At 40.8% G+C, this 27,128-nt stretch overlaps 1 protein-coding gene across 3 annotated transcripts in view; it reads left to right on the top strand.

The window, feature by feature from the left end:
• The window catches only part of kiz (kizuna centrosomal protein), a 136,393-nt gene that overhangs the window by 30,906 nt on the left and 78,359 nt on the right, over positions 1 to 27,128 (top strand). For all 3 annotated transcript variants that reach the window (XM_033026199.1, XM_033026197.1, XM_033026196.1), the window contains one exon: positions 26,383 to 27,025. In XM_033026199.1, the coding sequence (XP_032882090.1) occupies positions 26,383 to 27,025 (643 nt within the window). The remainder of the gene's footprint in view (positions 1 to 26,382; positions 27,026 to 27,128) is intronic.

Consider the following 27,128-nt stretch of genomic DNA (forward strand, 5'->3'; position numbering starts at 1 on the left):
TGTTTAATTTAATTCTTTTGTTATGCCATTATTCAAAACTATATTCATTCTTATTAAGGTATTCATTCCTGAATCTCGAGTTCCAACTACTGTTTTAAAACTAGAGACCAAAGTGGATTAGATATGACAGCATATAATATTATATAGCTAAACAATTTTGCAAAATTCTCATCTCATAAATCAGCGGCACAAATGTTAGCATTTCTACAGTGCCTTACTATATCATCCCAACAATTGAATTTATTTTGTAGTTACTGATAAACATGGCCACAGATAAGCAAGCATATTAGTTAGGTCATTGGGAAAGTTCCAAGTACTTCTTCAAATGAGTTTTGTTTGAGGTCTGACGTTAAAAAGTACGTGAATTCACTTTTCCTATTCTTTAGCATTGATTATAATGATTTTTGAAGTTAAGTTGCATAGTTGTTTCATAATTCATGCTGCCTTTCTTTTATTTTTTCTCACACAATACAACAATGTGATATCTATTTAGGCAGTGAACCCAAATTCCTCCTAAAACAAATTGTTCAAAATTTGACATGCATGTTATATGACAAAAGGTCACCTTTCTTGTTTGCTAAAATTATCCTTGATCCTTCCATGAGTTTCCTTGGTTTTGTCCATTAATAAATTTTGTCTTTAAGTATTTTATGCTCTAAATTACATCACAGAGTATTAAATATTTTTTTAATCAGACACTCATCTTTCACATCTAGTGGCCGTGGGTTCAAATCGTTCCACTGGGTGGCGCCAGAATTGGCTGCCTCGCCAACAGTCTGTCTCATCTCTTCCTTCTTTGTTGTTTGTTTGTATGTGTTAAATGTATGTTTTAGTGTTCCTTAGCTTGTTTTATGTGGGGGGGGTTGGGGGAAACTTTTTGAAAATCTCTTACCTCGATGGAGATGCGTTTTTTTTCCCCGTATCGTTTCTCCGTCCGTACTGCGGCCTAACATTGAGGAGTTGGCGGCCTCTGCTGTAGACCGACTTCAGTAGCTCCAACCGCGGGAGCCTGTGGACTTTAACATCGTGGAGCTTGCGGTCCCTGGTAAGAGACTGGACTTCAGGAGCTCCATGCCGCAAGAGTTTCGATCGCCCCGACACGGGAGCTTCGATCGCCCCGACTGCAGATGGTTCGACTGCCCTGACCGCAGGGGCTTCAATTGCCCTGATCTGGGAGCTTCAATCGCACTGACGCGGGAGCTTCGATCGCCCCGACTGTGGATGGTTCTACTGCCCCGACCGTGAGAGAATAAAGAGGAAGAAGATTGGACTTTATTACCTTCCATCACAGTGAGTAATGTGGGGAATCCATTGTGGTGGATGTTTATGTTAACTTTTATGTAGTTGTGTGTCTTGTTGTTTTTTTCAATGTATGGCAGTATTGTAATTCGAGTTTCACTGTACCTTAATGGTGCACGTGACAATAAACTGGCCTTTGAACCTTTAAATCCAATACAAACTGATAATATGAATACCCTATTTTGTTCTAAGTCGAGCAGGGACCACAGCAAGTATTGCCAACAAATTGACGTTTTTTCAGAAAAATCAAAGGTTAGTATGTTTGGAAAATTTAAGCAATCTAAATACGAATGTAGAAGCAGGAGTGGACATATGCTTCATGACCTGCTCTATCATGCAATAAAATCATTAAATGAATTATCCCTTACTTGTCCATTTCTCCAACCTATGAAAATGGCTGCTCAGTATCTATCTCATAATTTCCCTTGTATTCATCAATCTCGATCAATCTTTTCTCATAGGATAACCCCCATATCCCAGGCATCCATCTCCAGGGCCTTCATCATCTATATCCTTCCTTATGATTTGAGATCAAAGCTGCACACATTACTCCATACATGGTCAGAAGAACCATGCGTAATTACAACACAATTATCTTACCTTTTGTGGTAGCCTTTTGCCAAAAAAAGCCAAAATGCCATTTCTCGATGCACCAGCATGTATGTTTTCAACATTTAATGATTGGCACACAGATTGCTTTATGCACCCATGTTTGCTTGCCTGTTTCCTTCCTATCAAAGTAAATAACGTTCTCTTTCTCACTGTGTATTCTATTTGTGATCATCTTAAACTATGAGTGAAGTTTTTCACTGCCAAGTTTAAGAATTTCTTCAAGAAAACAATCTGCTTCCAGGGTCTTATTATTGTGTTGGATTTGGCCTTCTTGACGTGTGATGGAATCAAGGTTGCACATGTCAAGTACACAGTGGCAGTTGAGGTCTTTGATGTGTTCCTTCCACCAGGTGTTGACTGTCTCAATAGACATGATCAGCCATGATCATATATGATCAGCCATGATCATATTGAATGGCCGAAGGGCCGAATGGCCTACTCCTGCACCTATTTTCTATGTTTCTATGTTTCTATGTTTCTACAATAGGCGCAGTAGGCCATTAGGCCCTTCGAGCCAACACCGCCATTCAATGTGATCATGGCTGATCATCCCTAATCAGTACCCCGTTACTGCCTTCTCGCCATATCCTCTGACTCTGCTATCTTTAAGAGCCCTATCTAGCTCTCTCTTGAAAGTATCCAGAGAACCGCCCTCTGAGGCAGAGAATTCCACAGACTCACAACTCTGTGTGAAGAAGTGTTTCCTCGTCTCCGTTCTAAATGGCTTACCCCTTATTCTTAAACTGTAGCCCCTGGTTCTGGACTCCCCCAACATCGGGAGCATGTTTCCTGCCTCCAGCGTGCCAAAACCCTTAATAATCTTATATGTGTCAATAAGATACCCTCTCATCCTTCTAAACTCCAGAGTATACAAGCCCAGCCGCTCCATTCTCTCAGCATATGACAGTCCCGCCACCCCGGGAATTAACCTTGTAAACTTACCCACTCCCTGAGTAGTAAGAATGTCCTTCCTCAAATTAGGAGACCAAACCTGCACACAATACTCCAGGTGTGGTCTCACTAGGGCCCTATACAACTGCAGAAGGACCTCTTTGCTCCTATACTCAACCCCTATTGTTATGAAGGCCAACATGCCATTCGTTTTCTTCACTGCCTGCTGTACCTGCATACTAATTTTTATTGACTGATGAACAAGGACCCCCAGATCCCGTAGTACTTCCACTTTTCCCAACTTTACACCATTTAGATAATAATCTGCCTTCCTATTTTTGCTACCAAAGTGGATAACCTCACATTTATCCACATTAAACTGCATCTGCCATGCATCTGCCCACTCACCCAACCTGTCCAAGTTACCCCACATTCTCATAGCATCCTCCTCACAGTTCACACTGCAACCCAGCTTTGTGTTATATCGTCTTCCTGAAGCGTTCACCCACCTTTAATTGTTGGTCAAACTGACAAAGATTCATTTATTGACAGTTGAGAATAGCTCTCATTCTCTGTTTTAGAGTCATAGTGATGCAACATGGAAAAAGACCCTTCGGCCCAACTTGCCCACACCGGCCAACATGTCCCAGCTACACCAGTCCCATCTGCCTGTGTTTGGCCCATATCTCTACAATCCTTTCCTATCCATGTACCCGTCTAACTGTTTCTTAAAAGTTGGGATAATCCCTGCCTCAACTACCTCACCTACCAGTCTGAAGAAGGGTCTCGACCCGAAACATCACCCATTCCTTCTCTCCAGAGATGCTGCCTGTCTTGCTGAGTTACTCCAGTTTTTTGTGTCTATCTTCAGTGTAAACCAGCATCTGTAGTTCCTTCTGACATATACCTCATCTGGTAACTCGTTCCATATACCGATCACCATTTGTGAGAATCTTTTGAGTCTGTTAATCAATGACCTATCCATGTGAATCTGTTGTTCCACCAAACTTTGAGATCATTGTAGAAAAGATGGGAGAAAGAGAGAGGACAAAGGTTATATTTCTGATAGCTGCAAGACTAGCGTTGCTGTGGTGATAAGCTGTGCTGAAAGAACCTCATTGATAGATTCATGAGAGATATTAGAGAGGGAAAAGACTAACATAGGGGCATGTACACACTGTGAAATGAAGATCACAGCTATAGTTAAGTTCAGAGATTGGGTAATGTCAGGGGAAAGTAATAAACTGAGTAAATTTTACAAATGGATATAACCTAGAATAGGACTGTGTAATTCTGCCACAAACAGAGAAAGCAAGTTTCCGAAAATTGTTGAATTTGATAATGAGTCATGAAAGCTCAAATGTACTCGGGCAGTCGATGAAGTGCTGCTCCTCACGTTTACATAGGGTGTAAGTTGAAATAGTGTACAAGCTACAGAATGGTCAGAGTGAGAGTGGAAATGGAAATTTAACTGTCCATCCATAATGGATTTCAAGTTCTGGGACATATCTCTATCTCAAACAAGAGTAGAACACAATCTCTGGTGTCTGATCTCATGGTTAATCTGCTCCCTAGGCCTTGTTTAAGCATGGCAGGCGTAGGCCTAAAGGGGCTGTCCCACTTGGGCGACCTAATTGGCCAGTTTAGAAGAGTTTAGGAGAGTTTGAATAAATGACATGTTGAAGACCTCCTTCGACTATGTTGAAGACCAGCTTCGACTAGCTACGACTAACTTCAGGAAAATTGGACACCGAATAGTGGAGAGTGAAGACGACCTCCTTTGATCTCCTTCGACCTCCCTTCGACTATGATGAAGACTATCTACGACCACCTTTGACTACCTTCGATCACCGTTGACTACCTTCGATTTCCTACAAATAACATGACGACCTACTACGACTAAACCTACGAGTAAAAAAAGTATCGATTTTTTTCCATGGCGACCATTTTTTACTCGCGGGCATTTTTTAACATGTTGAAAAAACCGGCGCGACCTACCTGAGGCCTCGAGTACGCGGAGACCACTCTCGAGCATGAAGGAGAGTTGCGAAGACCTCCTACGACCTCGTGTTGACCATGCTGTGAGTATGAGTCGAGGGCAAACTCGCCAGAACTCGCGGATTAGGTCGCCCAAGTGGGACAGGCCCTTAAGGCTGGATCTCGTCCATGGGACATACATGGAATATCATTGGTTAATGTTTTGTATTGTTTTGTTTTTTAATGTTATTTTTTATACAACTTTAAATATTTTTTATTGTTTTTAGAACTTTCTGTTTTCAATATTTCTAAAAGCCAGGAATGTTCAATAATAGAGGATTGTGTTAAATCTGTATTTATATAAATAAGACCTACCTTTTTGCTTGAATTTGCCGCGGGGATGGATGTACTGCACAACTACTAAATTGTAGCATTGCTCCCTGACCCCCAGTTTTCATTATATCTCTTTTAGTTCCAAGAGTCATGTCACTAATGCCAGTAATAACTGTCAACAGAGCTGTAATCTTATATATAAATAAAGAATGCCTTCCCAGTAACCCTTGTTGCTTTTAATCACATTGTGCTTCAGGTATGTGGCACTTGTGAAAATCGTATATCTAGAATTTTCCAAATATTGCTAAGTCAAGATATGCCTTGACACCTGCAAGCAGTAATTTGTGGTCCAGTTCTAACTTGAAATAATTATGCACAGCAATACTTGATATAGTGTCTGTAAATAAGTCTAAGATTGAATTCAATATTATGCTCATTTGAAGACAGCTGACACTGTGTTTTACACAGAAAGGTATTTGTCTTCTATAAATGACCACAACCCATTCCCTGGAGGAAACAGAAGATGACAGAGTACCATCACAAAACAAAAAAATGAGGTGAAATATGACTAAATCATGGACTGGTTATTATTTTATTTTGAAGCTCCCTTAAGAGTCAGGTATGCTTTTTAAATTTTGAATGAAGGTGTGTTTTTGTTGTGTTTAAAAAAAAAAGAAAAGAATATATTCACATCTATAAGGGAATCTAGCTGCTCTGAAGTAAATTAAGAATTAAATAATTTTGTTCTATACTGAGGTCAATAATTTAATACATTAAAATTGTATGTGGACACGCTACATTTCAAGTGCTCTGCATCAAGAGCATTCTGGTACCAATTCATGGGGTGCAATATAATATACCTCAGCCGAGCAATGCCTTCATTCTTTTTAATCACAAATAAGGCATCCTACTGATTTTGCAGTATGAATTTCAGTCCAGGTTGTGCCATACAGTCTGCTTGTTTTCACTTCAGATTGCACCAACATAACAATGATTCTTTCACTAAATGGGGATTGGGGGTCAAATAAAATTTTTTTAAATGGCACAAACGGTGGTCCTGTGAGGGGGGGGCCCCACAGGACCACCGTTTGTGCCATTTTTTTAAATTTTATTTGACCCCCAATGCCCATTTAGTGAAAGAATCATTGTGGCCTAATCCCACTTATCATGAAGAGCAATAGCTGCAAAATACAGACATTGGCAGCCATTCTCTTTCGGTTGATGCTCAATGCTGTCGCCTCTAACCCTTCTTATGCTGTCTGCAGAAAATGCCTTCAGCACTGGGGGTGCTGTCAAAATAATTAGGTTGATAATGCCAGCACATTTCTCTAAGATCCAATATTACCAAGGGGATGATTATTAATTAATTTGATGGTTTACTCTTGGCTACCTGCTGTTATGCCGATAGGTTGCTCCTCAGTGACATCATCCAAAAATATATCAGATATTTGTTGGCTTTTGTTTTGTTTTTCACTTAGCACATTTTAATATGTTCTGGTTAAATTGCTGAAGATGAGAACAAATTGTTTGTGATTAAAAGTAATTAAAAGCTTATATGAAAACTGTTGATGCTGGGGATAGACACAAAATGCTGGGGTAACTCAGCAGGACAGGCAGCATCTCAAGTTGAGACCCTTCTTCAGACTGCTTCAGACTTCAGATGCTGGGGATATATTCATCAGAAAAGTGGAAGAGTTAATGTTTTGCAGAAGGTATTATTGGTGATTGGAATGTCAAATATTGCATTGGTCTCAATACACAATTTCATTTAATTAAGTAATGTTTAATGAAGGAAACTATCTATTATTTGTTTCTCTTTGGAGGATTCCCCTTTTTATTATTTTCTATGAAGGTTATAGTAGGAATATATCATTGATGTCAACAAAATAGACATCTGTCATTAGTTTAGAGCTAGATTTGTGCATTTGGAACTGATCATATTAATTTTTATATTTGCCTGTTTATTGTATTACTTGTGTCAGATTGCCAAATGTTGTTTTAAGAAACCACTAGAAGAGTGCAGAAAATGATGTCCAAAGTAGTGCTTGAGCAGAGAGGTTCGAGTCACTATAAATAATTGAAAAGATTGAAAAGTAGTCTGATATATGACCTGAGAGACGGCTTTAAGAATATGTTTTTTCAGAGTGTAGACATGAAAAAGATGCTTCAACTTGTGGATTGGGTCAAAAGCAGGGGCAAAAAAATAAGATTTTTTTTATTCCTTCATTTTTGGTATCACTAACAAAGCCAGCATTTATTGTCCATTTGTAATTGCTATTGATAAGATGGCGGTGAGCCACTGTCTTAATCTGGTGCAGTTTTTCTGATAGAAGGTTGTTTGCAAGGTTTCTAGACTTTAGATCCAGTGCTGATAAAGGAATAAAGGTGAAGGACCAAGTCAAGCTGAGGTACAACTTGAAGGGGAACATGCGAGTAGTTGTGTTTCCAAGTGTCAGCTGCTCGTGGTGATAGAAGCCAAGGTTTTGGGAGATACTGTCGGATTAGATGAGGTGAGTGGATTTTTGTAGATCGTGGAGGAAATGAATGTGTAACGTGCTTACTGGGGCACAAGTAATGAGAGCTGCTGTGTACTGGATATTGTTCAGATTCATGAATATGTCTCTGGGGTAACAAGAGCTGTCATTCAGTGCAGGATACCTGGAATTTGACGAGCTCCTGTGTGACCACAGTATCTATCTTCTTCTATCTATCTATCTATGCTCCGACTGCGGGGCATAGATATGGACTTTAACCCCGCTGCTCCAGCCCCTTCCCCTCTGGTCCCCCTCGCTGGCTCCTGCCCCCTCCCCTGTGATACCCCCCTCTTTCCCATGCCACTTACCCTGTCTTTTCTCCGAGCTCTCTCCCCCTCCCATCCCACCCCCACCCCCCCCCCCCCCCCCCCCCCCCCCCCCCCCAGCTGCTGGTGCTTCCAGGCCGATCCGGGGCCTGGCTCTGCGGGCGCCGACTGCTGATGCTCCTCTGGGGCTCACAAGAAGGGAGAGGAGCGGCAACCATGAGATCCTGGGGAGGGAGAGTGGGGGAGGAGAGGGGATAGAGGAGGGGAGAGGAGTTATGGAGCGAGGGAGGAAGTGACTAAGGGTAGGGGAAAGGAGAAGGGAGGGATTGGGGGAGGGTAGGAGGAGAGGGAAAAGAAGAGGGAGGAGGTGAAGAGGGAGAGTGGGGGATGAGGGGGAATAGAGGGAGAGAATGGGGGAGTAGAGGAGGGGGTAGTGGGGGAGGTAGGGAGTGGGGAATAGAGGGAGAGGAGGGCAGTGGGGGAGGTGAGGTGGGATAGTGGGGGGGATAGGAGGAGGAGTGAAGGAGGTGGGGAATAGAAGGGGGCTAGGGAGGCGAGAGGAGTTATGGAGGGAGGGAGAGGCTGAGGGTAGGGGAAACGAGAGGGAGAGGGAGGGGAGGGATTGGGGAATGGAAGAGGGAGGGTGAAGAGGAAGGGGAGAGTGTGCTAGGGATGAGGGGAAATGAGATGCGCCTGTGCAGTTGGGGGCTATGGGTGAGTGGTGGGATATTGCGTTGGGGGACCAAGCCTCCTGTGTGACAGGGACCCAACGGGTCCTACTTAGTCTATTTATGTTAAATAAAGCACATTGTGCTGGAGAACATCAGTCTGAAGAAGGGACCCGACCTAAAATGGCATTTATCCATGCCCTCCCCGGATGCTGCCTGACCCATTGAATTCCTCCTGCATCTTGCATAAGATTCCAGCATCTGCAGTTTCTTGTGTCTACAGTAGTTTTGTAAATGGCCCAGTTGAGTTTCTGGTGGGGGCAAAGATGTGGATGGTGGGGACTTGATTTTTTTTTAATGCAATTGAATATCAAGGGTGGGTGGTTATTCTGCCACTTTACAAAGACGGTCATTCATTGGCATTTTTGTTGGGCCAATGCTATTTCTCAGATTTCAACCTTTAGGTGAGTGTTTTGAGGCTCTTGTTGTATGGAGATAGAAGCTGCTTCATTGAGCTGTGAATGTGCAAACTTCAAAGGAAGACCACTGTTCAAGCAACTGAAGAGCACTGTTGAAGCATTTGACAGCAGCGTTGATGGCATTATTTATCACTTGCTGATGATTGAAAGCAGACTGGTGAAGTGATTTGTCAGATAGGATTTGTCCTGCCTTTCGTGATCAAGATAAACCTGGGTATTTTTTCATCATTGCTCTTTGATAGTTACTCAAAAATAAAAAGTGGAATTCAGAAGGAATTTCTTAACTGAGATAATAATTGGGGCAGTGGCACCCAGATTTTATGTTTGTGGGACATAACATTTATGTTTGTGGGACATATGTTTGTGGGACATTTTTATGTAAATAAACTGTTGGGGAAAGTTGTTGCAGATTTTTCATGTGCACGTTTAGGGAGTGCATTGGGCATGCACAGTGACGTTGAGTGCAATATAATGTATTTTTGCACCCGAGTCCTCTGATGCTCCCCACCTCTTCACAACCATTTGAGTTTGAGTTTAGTTTATTGTCACGTGTACGAGGTAGAGTGAAAAGCTTTTGTTCCATGCTAACCAGTCAGCAGAAAGGCAATACATCATTACAATCGAGCTATCCACAGTGTGCAGATACATGATAAAAGGAATAACGTGAATAGCATTTAGTGCAGGATAAAGCCCATAAATTCCGATCAAAGATAGTTCGAGGGCCTCCAATGAGGTGGATAGTAGTTCAGGACTGCTCTCTAGTTGTTGGTAATATGGTTCAGACACCTGATAACAGCTGGCCTTAAATCTAGAGGTGTGCGTTTTCACACTTCTATACCTTTTCCCCAAGGGGGGAAGGGGAAGGGGAGAAGAGTGAGTGGCTAGGGTTCGACTCGTCCTTGATTATGCTAGTGGCCTTTCCAAGGCAGCTTGAGGTGTAAATGGAGTCACTGGAAGGGAGGTTGGTTGGTGTAATGGTCTGGGCTGCGTCCACAAATCTTTGCAGCTTCTTGTGGTCTTGGATGGAGCTGTTCCCAAACCTTGCTGTGATGCATCCCCATAAAATGCTTTCTGTGGCATATTTGTAGAACTTGGTGAGAGATGTCGGGGTATGCCAAACTTCCTAAGCCTTCTACGGGAGTAGAGTCCTTGGTGTGACCCCTTGGCCTTTGCTTCAATATGGGTCCAGGAGAATTTGTTGGTAATATCTACTCCTAGGAATTTGAAGCTTTCAACTATCTCTACTTCGGCGGCATCAATGCAAATGGGCTATGTGTACTTTCGCTTCCTGGTCGATTACTATCTCCTTAATCTTGCTGACGTTGAGAGAAATATTGTTGTCTCGACACCAAATCATGAGGTTCTCAATCTTTCGCTTGTTCTCAATCAAGCTTTGGATTCTTGCTTTAATCCTCATTAGTCCCTGTTTCTTTGTGCTGACCTCTCTGTAATCTGCTCACCATACCATAGTTATTCACAACCTCCTCAATCTTTAGCACAGAGGAAATTATATATCCAAGCTCAGGGGTAACTCAGCAGGTCAGTCTAGCTGAGGAGTTGTGTTAAATCCTGCTATGGAAAGATTGAAACAGCCAATGTCACTAATTCTATTAAATGTGAGACAGCCAATGCCACTAATTCTATTAAATGTCTAACCTTAAGATTTGAGCTTGCATGTGCAAAAAGCCTACTAACACAAATAGCAGAACCACTACCCTTGTACAACCTCCAACGTGACCCCACCACTCGCCACATCTTCCCATCTCCCCCCATGTCTGCCTTCCGCAAAGACCGCTCCCTCCGCACTCCCTCGTCAATTCTTCCCTTCCCTCCCGCACCCCCCCCTCCCCGGGCACTTTCCGTTGCAACCGCAAGAAATGCAACACCTGTCCCTTCACCTCCCCCCTCGACTCCATCCAAGGTCCCAAGCAGTCGTTCCAGGTGCGACAAAGGTTCACCTGTATCTCCTCCAACCTCATCTACTGCATCCGCTGCTCTAGATGTCAGCTGATTTACATCGGTGAGACCAAGCGTAGGTTGGGCGATCGTTTCGCCAAACACCTCCGCTCAGTCCGCAATAACCTACCTGACCTCCCGGTGGCTCAGCACTTCAACTCACCCTCCCATTCCCAATCCGACCTCTCTGTCCTGGGTCTCCTCCATTGCCAGAGTGAGCAACAGCGGAAATTGGAGGAACAGCACCTCATATTCCGTCTGGGGACCTTGCGTCCTTATGGCATTAACATAGAATTCTCCCAATTTGGCTAGCCCTTGCTGTCTCCTCCCCTTCCTTAACCCTCTAGCTGTCTCCTCCCACCCTCCCATCCGCCCGCCCTCGGGCTCCTCCTCCTCCTCCCCTTTTCCTTCTTTCTTTCCCCCACCCCCCATCAGTCTGAAGAAGGGTTTCGGCCCGAAACGTCGCCTATTTCCTTCGCTCCATAGATGCTGCTGCACCCGCTGAGTTTCCCCAGCAATTTTGTGTACCCTTGTACAACTTGCAGACATGCAGAATGACTAACCGCAGAGAACTGATTTTAACAAAGAATGGAAAACAAACAACTTCATAATTGGAGGTGATCAACTTTAAGCAATTTTGCTGATAACCAACCTCAAACAAAGGGTGAAAAACAACCCCATATTTGAAGAAGACCGATGACATCATGCTAATGGATGACTGATGTAAAGGACTATGTGGAAGAAATGTAATTGGATAAGAAGGGGGAAGGAAAGCTTTGTTTAAAAAGGTATATAAGGTAATGCCTGAAGAAGAGGAGTAGCGACTCTTTGCAGGGTTACCTGGCCTGCAGCCGGGTGAACTGATGTAAAGACTCTGCTCAATAAAAACGTATGTTTTTGGGAACCCAGTGGTCTGGTCGATTATTGTCGCAACAACCGATGAAAAAGGCTTGAATCCTCATAGCCTTGCAGTGGCCAACAGATAGGAAGCCCATTGTTTACAGAAATAACTACACATGGAATAGTTGAGTCAAATTGCATTGATGCACTTTAGAGAAAGCTACTTATGAGAAAGGAATATGCTAATAAAGTTATATGACATAGGGAGCATAAACTTGGATCAGACCTGAATGGACCAACAGCATATTGTCATGTATTTTTGCCCCACCCTCAATCACTTTAAACTATCAGACTATGTTTTATCTTAATATTTCTCGATCTATGAATTGGTTTTAAATTAGTACCTGTTTTTTTCCCTCTATATTTAAAATGTGGCTAACTTTCTCAAAGCCACAATATTGCCATTCAACTGAGAAGTTCTTTGTGGTTCTTTCAGGTCATCCGAAGTGCAAGTACAGATTTGTAGCTTGTATGGGCTCGACAGAAGATATTTAGAGTCAATCTCGTAGTGTGACTAAAATCATGAGTATGGTAGCATGTATTCTCTCTGTTAGTATTTGAGCATTTTCTGATGTTCAACTCTCTGCTGTGCGACTTGAACTCACAAATTAAGGCCCAGTTGAGGGTATTCCCAACTGAGCCCCAACGAACTGATTTTGAATACATTTCTAGCTCACGGATCTAGTTATTTTTCTTCTTCAAGTGGTGCATCCAGTATGCAGGAGACACATGAGTTTAAAATGAATGTTCCTTTCTGGGCATTTTAAAATAATTTTTTTTAGTTACCTTTATTTAGATAATGATATGAGGTTTCACATGTGTGCAAGACACCATGTAATATTGGTGACATTTAAATAAATGCTATAGTCTTGAAATTGAAAATAAATGAAGAAGGTTGCAATAAAATGAACCATACCACAATGACAATTTTAAGTTAACCAAAACGTTATCTCAATTTTGTAGCAATATTTTGGTGGTTTAAAATGAAATTATATTTGATGTTTTCTATAGCACAATTAAAAATAATGAACTGTGAAATCAGCCATGCATTTATGCCAACTGCTGGCTGGCTGATCTTTTGTAGTGTTGTCAAATAAATGATGCAGTTGAAATCCACAGATTATTCCATGTATAGAGGCAGCAAAGCTCTTTTGAATTAAATGGCTGTAATATCTTGTAATAACTTGGAGCACACTGCCAAGAGTAGTCACTTGTAAATGCGTGCACAAACCCTCAGTTAGCGGATAATGGTATAAATAAAATGGCTCCAGCTCTATATTATTCAGGGAAGTTGCAATGCTGGCAGCACTTGTCCCTTAGGCTGCTTCATTCATTACAAGAAGCTGCCTATGCTGAAGCTGGAACGAGATGATAACATGTTATGATTTTCATATTTAATACATTCCTTGGAAGAGTGTGTGTGCTGTAGGTTGATAGAAGAATCAACTGCTACTTTCTGTGAAAGACTTTCTACTTTGCCCCAGAGCTAAAGATGGAATCACTCAGCCAAGAAATTAACTTTGTGTCTTTTACCTGCCTTGTATATCAACTCGGCTGGTTCTGTCGAAACCAATGAACACTATTATACAGTTAACTGTTTTATATTTAAGACTCTTATCAGAAAAGAAACAGAATCCATGCTCTTTGTTGTTGGGGAGGTAGTTATTTTACTGCAGTGCATCAGCAGAGATTAATCAGAAATTGTTTGAATTTTATTTTTAAGTTTATAACGATAAACATGGATCTTAGAGGGGCTTTTTTTTAAAGTACAATATGATCTTATGGATAGCAATGGCAACATTAATTTGTGTGTTCTTTAAGGTGTCAGACAGGTCACCTTTACTCAATAGTTCTTCCAATAAAACATTAATTTTAATTGAAGGTTATGACACACTGTACTAGCGGAAGATGTATATTTAAACAACGACTTCAGCCATGCAGTCATTTTTAACAACCATATTGTTAAGATGCATTTATAGAAAGATATATCCACATATATAATTTACCGCTAAAGCAATCTGACATTAAAATAGCATGGAACTGAAATTTGTAATGTTGTCTGTGTTAAACTTACAATGCAGCTATATATGCAGAATGGGTTTCTTTTCTTTGATTAAGACAATATACAATAGGTGCAGTAGGCCATTCGGCCCTTCGAGCCAGCACCGCCATTCAATGTGATCATGGCTGATCATCCACAATCAGTACCCCGTTCCTGCCTTCTCCCCATATCATCTGACTCCGCTATCTTAAAGAGCCGTATCACGCTCTCTCTTGAAAGTATCCGGAGAACCAGCCTCCACTGCCCACTGAGGCAGAGAATTTCACAGACTCACAACTGTGTGAAAAAGTGTTTCCTCATCTCCGTTCTAAATGCCTTATCCCTTATTCTCAAACTGTGGTCCCTGGTTCTGGACTCCCCCCAACATCGGGAACGTGTTTCCTGCCTCTAGCATGTCCAAACCCTTAATAATCTTAAATGTTTCAATAAGATATCCTCTCAGCCTTCTAAATTCCAGAGAATACAAGCCCATTCTCTCAGCATATGACAGTCCCGCCATCCCGGGAATTAACCTTGTGAACCTACGTTGCACTCCCTGAATAGCACGAATATCCTTCCTCGAATTAGGGGACCAAAACTGCACACAATACTCCAGGTGTGGTCTCACTGGGGCCCTGTACAACTGCAGAAGGACTGCTTTGCTCCTACACTCAACTCCTCTTGTTATGAAGGCCAACATGCCATTTGCTTTCTGTACAGCCTGCTGTACCTGCATGCTTACTTTCATTGACTAATGAACAGGGACCCCCCAGATCCCGTTGTACTTCCCCTTTTCACAACTTGACACCATTTAGATAATAAACTGCCTTCCTGTTTTTGCTACCAAAGTGGATAACCTTACATTTATCCAAATTAAACTGCATCTGCCATGCATCTACCCAACCTGTCCAAGTCGCCCTGCATTCTCATAGCATCCTCACAGTTCACACTGCCGCCAGCTTTGTATCATCTGCAAATTTATGTTACTTTGAATCCCTTCATCTAAATCATTGATGTACATGTAAAATTATAAAAGGACTGGACAAGCTAGATGCAGGAAAAATGTTCCCAATGTTGGGCGAGTCCAGAACCAGGGACCACAATCTTAGAATAAAGGGGAGGCCCTTTAAGACTGAGGTGTGAAAAAACTTTTTCTCCCAGAGAGTTGTGAATTTGTGGAATTCCCTGCCACAGAGGGCAGTGGAGGCCAAATCACTGGATGGATTTAAGAGAGAGTTAGATAGAGCTCTAGGGGCTAGTGGAATCAAGGGATATGGGGAGAAGGCAGGCACGGGTTGTTGATTTGGGACGATCAGCCATGATCACAATAAATGGCACTGCTGGCTCGAAGGGCCGAATGGCCTCCTCCTGCACCTATTTTCTATGTTTCTATGTAAATAGCTGCGGTCCCAGCATCCGAGCCTTGCGGTACCCCACTAGTGCCTGCCTGCCATTCTGAAAGGGACCCATTAATCCCTACTCTTTGTTTCCTGTCTGCCAACCAATTTTCTATCCATGTCAGCACTCTACCCCCCAATACCATGTGCCCTAATTTTGCCCACTAATCTCCTATATGAGACCTTATCAAATACTTTCTGAAAGTCCAGGTACACTACATCCACTGGCTCTCCCTTGTCCATTTTCCTTGTTACATCCTCAAAAAATTCCAGAAGATTAGTCAAGCATGATTTCCCCTTTGTAAATCCATGCTGACTCGGACCAATTCTGTTACTGCTATCCAAATGTGCCGCTATTTCATCTTTTATAATTGACTCCAGCATCTTCCCCACCACCGATGTCAGGCTAATTGGTCTATAATTCCCCGTTTTGTCTCTCCCGCCTTTCTTAAAAAGTGGGATAACATTAGCTACCCTCCAATCCACAGGAACTGATCCTGAATCTATAGAACATTGGAAAATGAACACCAATGCGTCCACAATTTCTAGAGCCACTTCCTTAAATACCCTGGGATGCAGACCATCAGGCCCTGTGGATTTAGCAGCCTTCAGTCCCATCAGTCTACCAAAAAACCATTTCCTGCCTAATGAGGATTTCCTTCAGTTGCTCCTTCATCCCAGATTGTCTGGCCACTAGTACATCAGGAAGATTGTTTGTGTCCTCCTTAATGAAGCCTGATCCAAAGTACCTATTCAACTCATCTGCCATTTTCTTGTTCCCCATAATAAATTCACTTTTTTCAGTCTTCAAGGGTCCAACTTTGGTCTTAACTATTTTTTCCTCTTCACATACCTAAATAAGCTTTTAAAAGCTTCGTAGCTCTTTGCTAGAGGTAAAAGAAGTGAATGTCAAAACTAACTTTGACATATATCAAATTACTGCATTGGGCAATTCGCACAGGGAACTGTTTGAAGTTCTGTGCCAATTATAAAACATTTAGAATAGATTTTATGGTAGCTGCCGTTCTTTTCACATTTTAAACTATGATGCCAAAATCCCGATTACCTCCAGTAGTCGGCAGGACGTTCGAAGGGATAAAAGGCTGGAAAAATACAAATTTACACTGGCCTTTAGAGGTGGAGAATAATGATATTAGCGATGATTTTTCATCCAAGTTATCTGATTACCCTCATTTGCCTCTCACTTTCATTTACTAAATCTTGTTAGTCCATCTCCCTAGAATGCTGTAGTCTTCCAAACACTGGTACTGATGCTTGTCAATGAGGGAAAATACTCACCACAATTGATAGTATGACAAGCTGTTGAAAAGAGTCAATGCATTTTTCTACATCCTAATTTTAGACCCTCACTTCAGCTCACGATTTGTTAATTTTCCTACTTCTCTACATAATGTATTTTTTATGGTTCAGATTTTCATATTTCTTGGTGTTATTTCACAGCTGTATTATCATCCTGGCTTTTATCTACTTTCATGTTTCCAATCTTTTCCATCTTGATTGCTTTATTGGTGGCTTATTTTCACTGATGGCTTACTGATATTATTTTTATTTTAGCTAACTTGCTTTATTTTTCTTCTTAGGCAGCCACTCAGAATCAGGGATGATTTATTTCCACTCAGTATGTGGGTTCAGATGCGGCTGGCGAGGCCAATGTGGGAACTGCAGGCTTCTCCTTAGATGAGGCAAATGGTGTCTGATGAGGGAGGCAGATAGGTTGTTTATTTTTTAAATTATAAAGTTAAAAGTGAATCTTAGAGGGCTTTTTTAAAGTACAATTTGACAGACTGGAGTGATCTTATGGATAGCGTTGATTAAATTAATTTGTATCATCTCTAAGCTGACAGGCAAATCATCTTCATGCAAGGATTTCTCCAATAATATTTTCATCCCAATTGAAGCTTATGACAAATGGTATTTGCAAAGATGTATATTAAATAAAACATTTTAGCCATGTAGTCATTTTTAATAGTGATATCCTACTTTTAAGACAACACAGTGCTATGAACATTGAATTCTCCAATTTCAAGTAATTTGACATTAATATATTTTCACGATGAAACAAATTTGTGTAAATCATGCACCATTGTTTTTATTACTTTATAAAAGTGAAAAATACTTAAATGTATGCACTTAAAAAGCTGCAAAATAATCATGACATCTGTACCTATTGATTTTCCCACTTGATAAAAATGTTCATGAAATTGCATTGTTCAAAAAAACTCTAATACTTTTACTTGAACAGATATAACCCTCTCCAGAAACTAAAATTTATAGTCTGTTCTTTGGTTACAAGAGTTCAAGTGTCGAAACAAATTATACCAGATGCTTTTTTCACTGACATTTTTTTTCATATCTCAAGGACATAAATGCACTGCAGTAAATTGTGGCATCTTTTTCACTTCAAGAATTTTAGCTGAATAGAACAACACAAGATATAGTGCAACAATTACTTTGGAATAATACCACAGATTGCTTCAGTGCTGCTCTGTACTTTTTCTTTGCTGATTACATAACATCTCTGTAATTTTTCGTTTCTATAATATAAATAGAGAAATTAGGTTACTATGCAGTGTGCAGGTACAGCAAGTAATAAGGAAGCCCCAAAAAATCTAACCGTTTATTGCCTAGGAGGTGGAAAAAGTCAGGGGGTTTATGGTTTAGATATACAGGGCATTGGTTGGACCAAATCTGGGACACTGTATACATTATTGATCTCTTTATATAGGGAGGAATCTTAATATGTTGGAAAGGATGGTCAGGATAGGTTTATGTCTGCTGAAGGTTAGAAGAGCGAATAGGGACCTAATTGAAACACATAGGATCCTATACAAGTAAGATCTTGGCAGGATGGATTTGGAAAGGTGCCTTCTCTTGAAGGAAAATCTAGAACCAAGGGTCATTGATTAAAAATAAGTGGTCACACACTTAAGTCAGAGAAGAGATAATTTATTTTCTCGTAGACATTTCTGGGTCATTGGAAATCTCTTCCCAAAGTGGCGGGAGAAGTAGTCTTTGAATATTTTCTAAGGCAAAGGTAGATCGATACTGGGTAAACAAGATGGAAGATTATCAAGGAAAGAGACATGCTGGGTTAAGGTTACAATTAGATGAGCCATGATCCTATCAAGTGTCAGAATGGACTCGAGGGGCTGTGTGGCCTACCCCACCTCCTCATTCACATGTTTTTAGGTTTGTATGTTTTAAATCAGAATATTGTCCTTGCATTTGGGAATTAGAACAGTTAAAGTCTTCATATTTATCCATAATGTTTGTATTATCTCAAATAAATGTTAAAGAAATATTTACATTATTCGGATTTGATATTTCCTCCATCATAAAATCTAAAAGTAGATTTCAAGAGAAGAATATAACCAATAAAATAAAAATTTCCTTCACTCAGAAGATTGTTACTACATGCATCAAACTTTGCCTTTTTCGAGGTTTAATATTCAATCTAAAACTGTGGTCTTCACCGGAATTAACCTGAAGGGTTATTCTGGTTATTTGGTATATCTGAAGGTTGTTCCTTCAGTTCACTGATTTGAGTCGTACCACCTCTTGATATTATTATTCCGTTATCTGCAATAATTTTTTCATGATTTTTGTGAGTCTTGATAATCAAATTTTAACCGAGGTTAGAAGTATGCCATAGATGAGGGATTTTAGGTGCTGGAATCTGGAGTGAAAGAAGGAGAGCTGCTGGAGGAACTCGGCGTGGAAGGAAATGGACAGTCAATACTTTGGGTCTCAACCTGAAGCATTGACTGTCCAGTTTCCTCCAAGGCTGCTGCCTGACCCGCTGATTTCCTCCAAACACCTCTTACAGAGTTATACAGCATGGAAACAGGCCTTTCAGCTAATCTCGTCCATGCCAACCAAGCTACTCTATCTAACCTAGTCCCATTGCCTGTGGTTGGCCCATATCCCCCTAAATCTTTCCTATCCATGTACCTGTCCAAATATCTTTTAAATGTTGTTATTGTACCTGCCTCAACTGCTTCCTCTGGCAGCTTTTTCCATATATAAGCACCACCTTCTGTCAAAACATTTTCCTTCAGGTTCTAATTCATTCTTTTTCTCACCTCTCACCTCTTTCACCTTAAACCATGCCCTTTAGTACTGTCAGGTCAAGGCGTAGCCTTGCAACTGGTACCATGTAGTCCAGTTCAACTTCTGGGACATGCTCATCCTTCATGGAAAGTCTGCTTTGGCGGGCCAGGCAGACAATAGACAATAGGTGCAGGATTAGGCCATTCGGCTCTTCGAGCCAGCACCATTCAGTGATCATGGCTGATCATCCACAATCAGTACCCCGTTCCTGCCTTCTCCCCATATCCCCTGACTACGCTATCTTTAAGAGCCCTATCAAGCTATCCAGAGAACCGCAGAAGAGATCTTTATGAACCAAAGGCTGGAAAGGCGATGCAGCAACGCACTGTGGAATGGTGGTCAGAGCACTAAAGACGACATGGCCATCCACTACAGCCATGAAGTCTCCAGCCGTGATGATTTCTCATACCACTGGACTTTGACTTCTGCGGCCGAGAGGGTGGGGTTGTTACAGCGCAACAGCTTCTCCACCTTAAACTCATTCACGCACAGGTTTTTGTGCAGCCCTCTTCTCTACACAAAGCCCTGCGGCGATGGGCTAGGAGCAAAACGACAGGTAGAGGTTACTACTGGAAGTCGCAGTTCCGAACCTGCACGTCGTCGGCCTATGGACCTGTGGTCGCTCTTCTTTGTACCAGGGCAGCAAGGAAGTTCGGCAGCATCCCAGGCGACTGAGCAGCCGTTCAAGACACCATTGCTCACCCTAGTAAGGGAGTGGACTGGACTCATGGGCCATGTCAGAACTCACCAGAATTGAGACTGCACAAACAGCCATCGTCGTTACCGACGGGCCACCACCCCTACACAAGGACAAGTGCATTCACCCTATCCCTCTCACTATTTCATACTAAGATCATCACTCGGCCTCCAGTGCTCCAAGCTGGCCCAAATTCTCCTTATAACTTCAAGGAACATTTTCATAAATATTCTCTGCACTCTTTCCAGCTTGATGGTATATTTCCTACAGTAGGGTAACTACAACTGAACATAATACTGCAAACGTGGCCTCATCAATATCTTGTACAACTATAGCATAACATCCAGAAGCTACACTCAATTCCTCGACTGAAGGCCAATTTTTTTTCAGGGAACTATGTACTTGTATTCTTCAATCCCTCTACTCTGCAACACTGCCCAGGGCCCCACTGTGAACGTCCTGTACTATATTAACTTCCCAATATGCAAGATTTTGCACATATCTGAATTAAGCTCCATTAGCCATTCCTTGACCCACTTGCCCAACTGCTCACGATACACCTATAATTCCTGATAATCATCGTCTCTGTCTATGATACCTCCTCTATAAGATTACCCTGCGCTCCTGGACCTGCTCAAACTTTCTGTTTCCCAAAAGTGCACATTTTGCAGACTTGCTGCATATGTAGAGCAGAGAGAATGAGAAAGAAAGCAGCAACGACTATGAGCATCAATTCTTAGATAATTCCATATCAACGTAAGTTGGTTTCATGTGTTAGTAAATAAATGCATTGCTGATATGTTTGGCAATGTGGCTGGCAGCTAACTGGATCACGATGGCTACGGTGGAAGCTTTAACAAACCCGCAAGTTCCTGTTTCTGTGATATGAAATTGCCTGGGTATTACTGGATTACTGTTAAAACACAAAGTACATGTGCTACAACACCAGGATAAGTGCTCATCCAGGAAAACCAAGCCCAATGCCGAAGTAGTTTTCTATACACACCTATGCTGTAGAACAATAACTAATTTCACATTCAGTAATAAGCTATCTACTGTACATGTTAACAACCACACAAGCTAAATGTTTAACCAAGAAACACAATCTCAATGCCACATGAGAATCTAAAACACCTTTGCACATTTAAATGATGCGACAACAAAAACTAGGTGTGTAGATGTCACTATATCATTGGGGTCATCAAGTGGGCACCTCCCTTCACTGGTGTTTTGTTGAGTTAGACAATAGGTGCAGGAGTAGGCCAGTTGGCCCTTCGAGCCAGCACCGCCATTCAATGTGATCATGGCTGATCATTCCCAATCAGTACCCCTTTCCTGCCTTCTCCCCATATCCCCTGACTCCGCTATTTTTAAGAGCCCTATCTAGCTCTCTCTTGAAAACATCCAGTGAACCTGTCTGAGGCAGAGGGTGGTGTTACGCATTGTCCTTGCAGCTAACTTTATCACAATGGCTACTGTGGAACAAACCTGCAGGGTCTTCTTTCTGCGATATGAAATTACCGGAATATTAATAATATTTGCTCTTTTTTTGGTAAGCTTGTTATCTTAATGCCATGGACAACCTGGGAAACTGTCAGGAATGAAGTGGAAAGTCTTGTATCTCAAATTTAACAAGCCCATACTTTTTCGTGGCAGCTAGTTGAAATCTACTTTTGTATGTTTGGTTAATACATGACTAAGTTCAGACTAAGTTTAATCTTAAAGAAGGAGAATAGCTTTGATAGTTTATTTGTTAGATGAGTATCCTGCTGCAGAAAAAACAAAATCTCTGATCTCCAAGAGTAAATGTTGAGTATCTTATCTATAAATTACATAAATGAATTTGTAGAAGCTGATTAACTATGAGTAAAAGAAATAATCAACTTCTCATGTATTTACACTTGCTGGTAAAACATAATAATCAAATGACATTTTTAACAAAATATTTTTTTTAAACTGTTACACATTTTGTTACAATATATATCATCTCATTATAATTCTCTGAGTTCTGGGACTCTGCTTGAGACTGACCTTGAGTCATGTTTCTTTTATGTTGTATTTCACTGCAAGTTATGCTTATGGTTTGTTCACTACAGCTCACAACTCATTAGAGCATGCAAAATCCTTGGCTCCCAAGGCTTCCTATAATGAGGGTGGAGCATACCATCAATGCAGCTTTATCTTTTGTTCAGAGGAAGGGTTCTGAAAATTGCTTTCTCAGTTGTGTTTAGGGAGGGCAAGTTTTCCAGTTCCCCCATTGCTGATTGCTACAGGCTTACCTCTACTGGATGAGCACATCTGTTAGTGCAGAGTGGGGGAAAGATCAGACTTAGACTTAACTGTATTGTGCTCTGTAATTGGATAGCCTGCTGGCACTCACTGCTAAGAATGATGCATGAATAATGACCACTTGGGCGAGATATTAGAAGGCAGTAAGAGTCGATGAAAAATGGTCCAATGGTAGTGCCTTCAGGAACGAAGAGGATATGAGAATATTTAAACAAAAATTCCACTGATCTTTACTGTCCACACTAATTACAGAACTGGATTTATAGAAAAGGATCTTTCTGATGTGAATAGAAAGTAAACAATTTCTATTCCATGATTATTAAATTACAGAAAACACAATGTTCTCTCTGTGAGGTTCTTACTTTGAAATACAGTTTACTTCTTATGGAACTGGGAAATACGGTTCAGTGGTACTTTATTGTCACATGTACCGAGGGGCAGTGAAATTTATTTTTGCATACAGTTCAGTACAAGTGTTACTATACATAAGCACATATTAGTAGACTGAGATAGTATACGAGTGTCGTCAGATTTGGTACCATTTTTAAGTCCCAGTTGTTGTAAGTGCAGAGTTTCATAACCTGACCATGAAGGTCCGAGTCGTGGAGGCATTGCTGTGTCGGCCTGGCCAAGTGCAGTCGGTGATAGACACAAAAGGCTGCAGTAACTCAGCGGGACAGGCAACATCTCTGGAGAGAAGGAATGGGTGACGTTTCGGGTCGATCCAAAACTAAAATGAATCACGTACTACAAAGGTACTCCACACCTTATGTAAGGGTTAGGTTCCGTGAACCCTTAAGTAAGTCACATTTTAACGTAAGTGGGAATCATCATCCCCCTCCCCTGCCTGAAATAACTCATTAAGCCTGAAGAAGAGTCTCGACCCAAAACGTCGCCTGTCGTGTTCTCCAAAAATGCTGCCTGGCACGCTGAGTTATTCTAGCACATTGTGTCCGTCACTGAGAGTATTAACTGCATCAGCGGCATCTGACTGCATCCAGGACACTTTCTGCGGTGCACGGCCTTCTGAGAAAGCACCGCTGTCATTATCGGCTTGAGTTCCATCTCGTTGTTCGGGCACTTTCTTGCGGCACGCAGCCTTCTGGATAAGCCATAGCTGGCTTGTTTCGAGGTAAACTTGAGTGATCGCACAATGTCATGGAAATTATAAACTGCCTTGATTGTACTAGGGACTGGGTATGTAATTGTTTACGTTGCCTATTTTTGCGTAAGTTGGGGAGTGTCTATATAATTGCAAGGCTATGAGAAAAGAGCAGGGAGAAGTGAGCAGATGCATTGCTCATGCAGTCTCTCAAGTGGACTATGAGGGAAAAATGGCCTTCTCATGTATTGTTATTATTCTAACAACCTCCAAGACAATAATCAGTAGAAAACAATTTCTCCTTGATTATAATCTGAAAGAGGAAGAATGGTATACCAATATCTATGATATTGACCTAAATTACATTGGTGATGCCATTGTGCAAACTTGCATGTTTACATCCTGCATCATTGAACAGTACTTTCCATGTCAAAACCTGGAAGGAAATAATGAATAGGACCTCAAGGATGTTGAACATTTTGCATCCTATGACCAATCTATGTCAGTCCATTTCAAGAGAATGTTGTTACAACATAAGTTCGGAATTTGAGGAGAACCAATTTAGTTTCATGCAACCTTCATGGTAGAATTCTTGGAGTCACAATTGATGCACTTGAGTTTACTATGATTCATTTAACAGTTATTTACAGTTTTGCTCCCCTTTTCAATAATTTCTGATAGACAAAATTAAAAATATATATTTTCTTTGAACTGTTATGGGAGTCATTTTTTCATTTTTGCTGTTGAAAACTAAACTGTATATTTCTTTTGAATTAGCAAGAATAGTTATTCTGAACATTGGTGAAGAATAACAATTAACATAGCAATGTGCGACAGGAAGTCACAAACATTTTATCCTTACACAATGGGTCGAGGTTCTATAATATTCTTACAATCCGGTATTTCTGACACACCTTTTGCACCTCCAACACTTCAAAATTCTTGCAACCAAGTTTGTAGGGTTGTGGAAACAAGCCACTGCAGATGCTAGTTTACAAAATAAAAGTGCTGGAGTAACTCAGCAGGTCAAACAGCATCACTGTAGAACATGGTTAGGTGATGTTTCGGTTCTGGATCATTGTTCAGACTAGCCATGTATGAAAAGCAGTGGTCAAACCACTGTTCCAAAAACTTTCTTTCCAATAATCGAAATCTTGAAATTACTTCAGCAGTGATGTGGCATAGGGAATGAGGAACGAATGAAGAAACATGGATAGGGGAAAGGGAGAAAAATAATATCATCCATGATTTTTCTACTTGAAAGCACAGTACACAACACCCAGATTCAATCTCGACTACGGGTGCTGTCTGTACAGAGTTTGTATATTCTTCCCCTGAACGCGTGGGTTTTCTCTGACACTTCGGCTTCCGAGATCTTCTGTTTTCTCCCACACTCCAAAGACGTACAGGTATGTAGGTAAATTGGCTTGAAAAATATAAAAAATTGCCCCAAGTGTGTGTAGGATAGTGTTAGTGTGCGGGGATCGCTGGTAGCCGTGGACCCGGTGGGCCGAAGGGCCTGTTTCCGCGCTGTTTCTCTAAACTAAACTAAACTAAAAGAATGGAGAGAAACCCTGTCATATTGAATCTGCAACATCTCTCGGGACATCTGTGGATATATTGAATGTAAAATAACACTGTTAATGCTGCTATTGTGCCAGCCCGCACAAACCATAATATCCTCTAACTAACAGAGTAATGCATTGGGAGTTTCAGCATTGGTTTTAAGATGTTTGTTGCAAAGATAAGTAATGATATAAACAAATATGGAAAAATTGGGTTAAAATGCATCAGCCGAGTCAGGTGTCACCTAATGGTGTATTTTTCTATATTTCACCACGCACTGTTGTGTCTAATCATACCACTTGATGGGGTTACAGATAATTTCATAATTAGATTTAATATAAGAATATTTATTTGCATAATATATTGTGTTATGTGAAGTGCAGCTAATTTTCCCATTTCCAGTCATTATACAAACTGTTTCAATTAATGTTCTGAAAATAGTACAGTGGAACAACTTAGCACTGTAAGTTTTTATTTCTATGATTTAATGTGATGCATATGAATAGATTTTTTAATGGTCTTTTTGAAAACATGATTCTCACTTGATTCCTGAATCAATGTTCTGAATGTTTGAAAGGATATTTTCATTTGTTTATTGATAACAAAAAAAGCCTTGTGTAAATGAATGTTACTGCTTCAGCGTCAAAAAGGTGGAGACTTAGGTTCATCAAACAGTTAATTATTCAGAAGTTTTTTACTTAGTTAAGAATTCTTTCCCACAAACTCCGGCTTTAATCAACTTATTTGCATTAAGATATTAAATGACTCAAAAAATTGAGATCTATTATATAGCAAAATGTAATTATTAACATTGAAGCAGCATGCGATAAAAATATATGGTAATTTCTGCTACACATTGCATTTTATATAAATCTCACTTTCGGGAATGAAGCACTGAATGTAACCCTCATTGCACAAATAAATGGAGAAGTGTACTGTCTACATATTTAATTGGAAGGAATTTGCCAAACTGAATTTTAACATGTTTGACTGAAAACGAACACATTTTCTGTACAAACATAATTATAGACTGTTAGAATTGCACTGAGAGATTTGTTTATTGTGGTGGAAAAATATTTCAAAATGCAAAATATACTTTTGTGTGTGAATGAATGCCAATATCATGGACCATATATTTAATTGCAAAGAATTTCATATATGATTTATTTATGGAATAGTTCCAGCAGTTAAATGAAATAAAACTGCATTGATTGCTAAGTAATATTTGATGTTTTTTTTGCCAGGAAAGAAATTCATCAAGTCAAACAAGCACAAATGTTGGCAAATACCTGTCAAAGGGATTATATCACACTGCCACTCACTTTATGGGCCAGCCAACATCAGAGACTGCAAATGGAACATGTTTGAGTCCACAACAAAACTATTACCTGCCCATGGAGAGCATTTTATCTCCTCAGCCAAACAGGCAGGTGGCAGCAATGCAGTGTAATTCAGTGATGGACAACTTGAAGGTACTCACGTCAAGCAAGGGAAGGCAAAACTTCCAGACTGTTTCTGACACAATGGACAAGAAGACAGGGCTTCCAGACTGTGAAGTAATGCCACTCACTCCCATAATCTCTTCTAAAACTGCAAGACATAACAATGAAGCGATCGAAATTAACAGGAACATTCGAGCAAAAGGTTCAGTTGGCAGTCTGGAATTAGCTTCACCTGCGGCTCAGTTAGGGCCCATTAAGGAAGAAATGAAAGAAGGCACAATGCAAAAGGACGTTAACAATCAACTGCCAGATAAAGATAATATTCGTAACAATCCCGCTACGCCTAAACAGACACCTGAGCAGTTTCAGAAATTGCCCATGGATCCAGCACACGACTCTGGTAGTTTTGCCATGACCCGACAAAGAAGCAAAGTCTTTTATTTAGGTAATACTTTCTTTGCTCAGTATTCTCTTCTCTGTTCATGTAGGTACAATGTGGTTTATACAAAATATCAGAAGACAGTTTATTAAGTTAATGCAAATTATAA

Source organism: Amblyraja radiata, chromosome 8, assembly GCF_010909765.2.
Source record: "Amblyraja radiata isolate CabotCenter1 chromosome 8, sAmbRad1.1.pri, whole genome shotgun sequence".
In the NCBI taxonomy this organism is placed as follows: domain Eukaryota; kingdom Metazoa; phylum Chordata; class Chondrichthyes; order Rajiformes; family Rajidae; genus Amblyraja; species Amblyraja radiata.